We start from the raw sequence: 1193 nt of genomic DNA, 5'->3' as shown, positions 1-1193 counted from the left end.
GAGTCTCCTGCCTCTGCCTCCCAAGTAGCTGGGACTACAGGCGCCTGCCACAACACCCAGCTATTTTTTGGTTGTAGCCATCAGTGTTGTTTGGCAGGCCCGGGCTGGATTCGAACCCGCCACCTTAGGTTTATGTGTCTGGCGCCTTAGCCACTTGAGCCACAGGCGCCAAGCCTCCAATTTTTTTTTTAATTGACAATTACTGTGAAGAATAAAGTTACAATTTATCTGAATATGAATACTCAAAATGAAGGGAATACTCAAACTTACGATTGAAAAGATCTTTTGCTTGATCATAGGTCTTTGGGAATCCATCCAAAATATAGCCTTGATTCTTGCAAGGCATTGATTTTAGCTTTTCTTTAACAAATCTAATTAAATATTGATCTTCTATTCGACCTGATAAAAAGAAAAAATGTATTACTGTGGAGTCACATTCCACATAAAGGTTATGTTCTGTAGATACCTCAAAAATTGTTGTGTAAACCATAGTCTTAATGCAGCTGTAGTTTGAATTTGTTATTTTGGGCTGTTTGTTGCATGTAAATACAATATGCTCTTTGGATGTAAATCTTAGAAACGCACAGTATGGATGTAAGATATCATTAATAAAACATTAATCCAGAGCTGGCATAGTGGCTCACGCCTGTACTCCTAGCACTCTGGGATGCCGAGGCAGGTGTATTGAGCTCACATGTTTGAGACCACCCTAAACCAGAGCCAGACCTCATCTCTAAAAATAGCCAGGCGTTATGGCGGGCACCTGTACTCCCAGCTACTTGGAAGGCTGAGGCAAGAGAATCACTTGAGTCCAAGAATATGAGATTGCAGTGAGCTATAACACCATGGCACTCTACTAAGGGTGACAAAGTGAAACTTTGTGTACAAAAAAAAAAAAAATTAATCTCGGTCTAAAAAAAAATCATTCTTGTATAGTGAAAGGTACCGTTGGAAATACCCATTTTGTCCTTAAAGTAAAAAATATGTGATTTGGGGGCAGCGCTGTGGCTCAGAGGAGTAGGTCACCAGCCCCATATGCCAGAGGTGGCAGGTTCAAACACAGCCCCGGCCAAAAACTGCAAAAAAAAAAGTGATTTTATATTTTGAACATGCATGTGAATCCTAATGCACAATAAAGTAGGAGAATATAATGAGCTTTTCTTTCTTTTCTTTCTTTCTTTTTTTTTTTTTTT

The 1193-nt window shown here is 39.5% G+C and overlaps 1 protein-coding gene across 1 annotated transcript in view; it reads right to left on the bottom strand.

The window, feature by feature from the left end:
- AK7 (adenylate kinase 7) overlaps positions 1–1193 on the bottom strand; it is a 96811-nt gene that overhangs the window by 23610 nt on the left and 72008 nt on the right. The window contains 1 exon segment of the mRNA XM_003787088.1: positions 271–399. Coding sequence (XP_003787136.1) covers positions 271–399 — 129 coding nt within the window.

The sequence above is a fragment of the Otolemur garnettii genome, unplaced genomic scaffold, assembly GCF_000181295.1.
Source record: "Otolemur garnettii isolate 467f Iridium unplaced genomic scaffold, OtoGar3 scaffold00020, whole genome shotgun sequence".
NCBI classification, from domain to species: Eukaryota; Metazoa; Chordata; class Mammalia; order Primates; family Galagidae; genus Otolemur; species Otolemur garnettii.
This window is presented reverse-complemented; position numbering and strand designations above follow the sequence as displayed.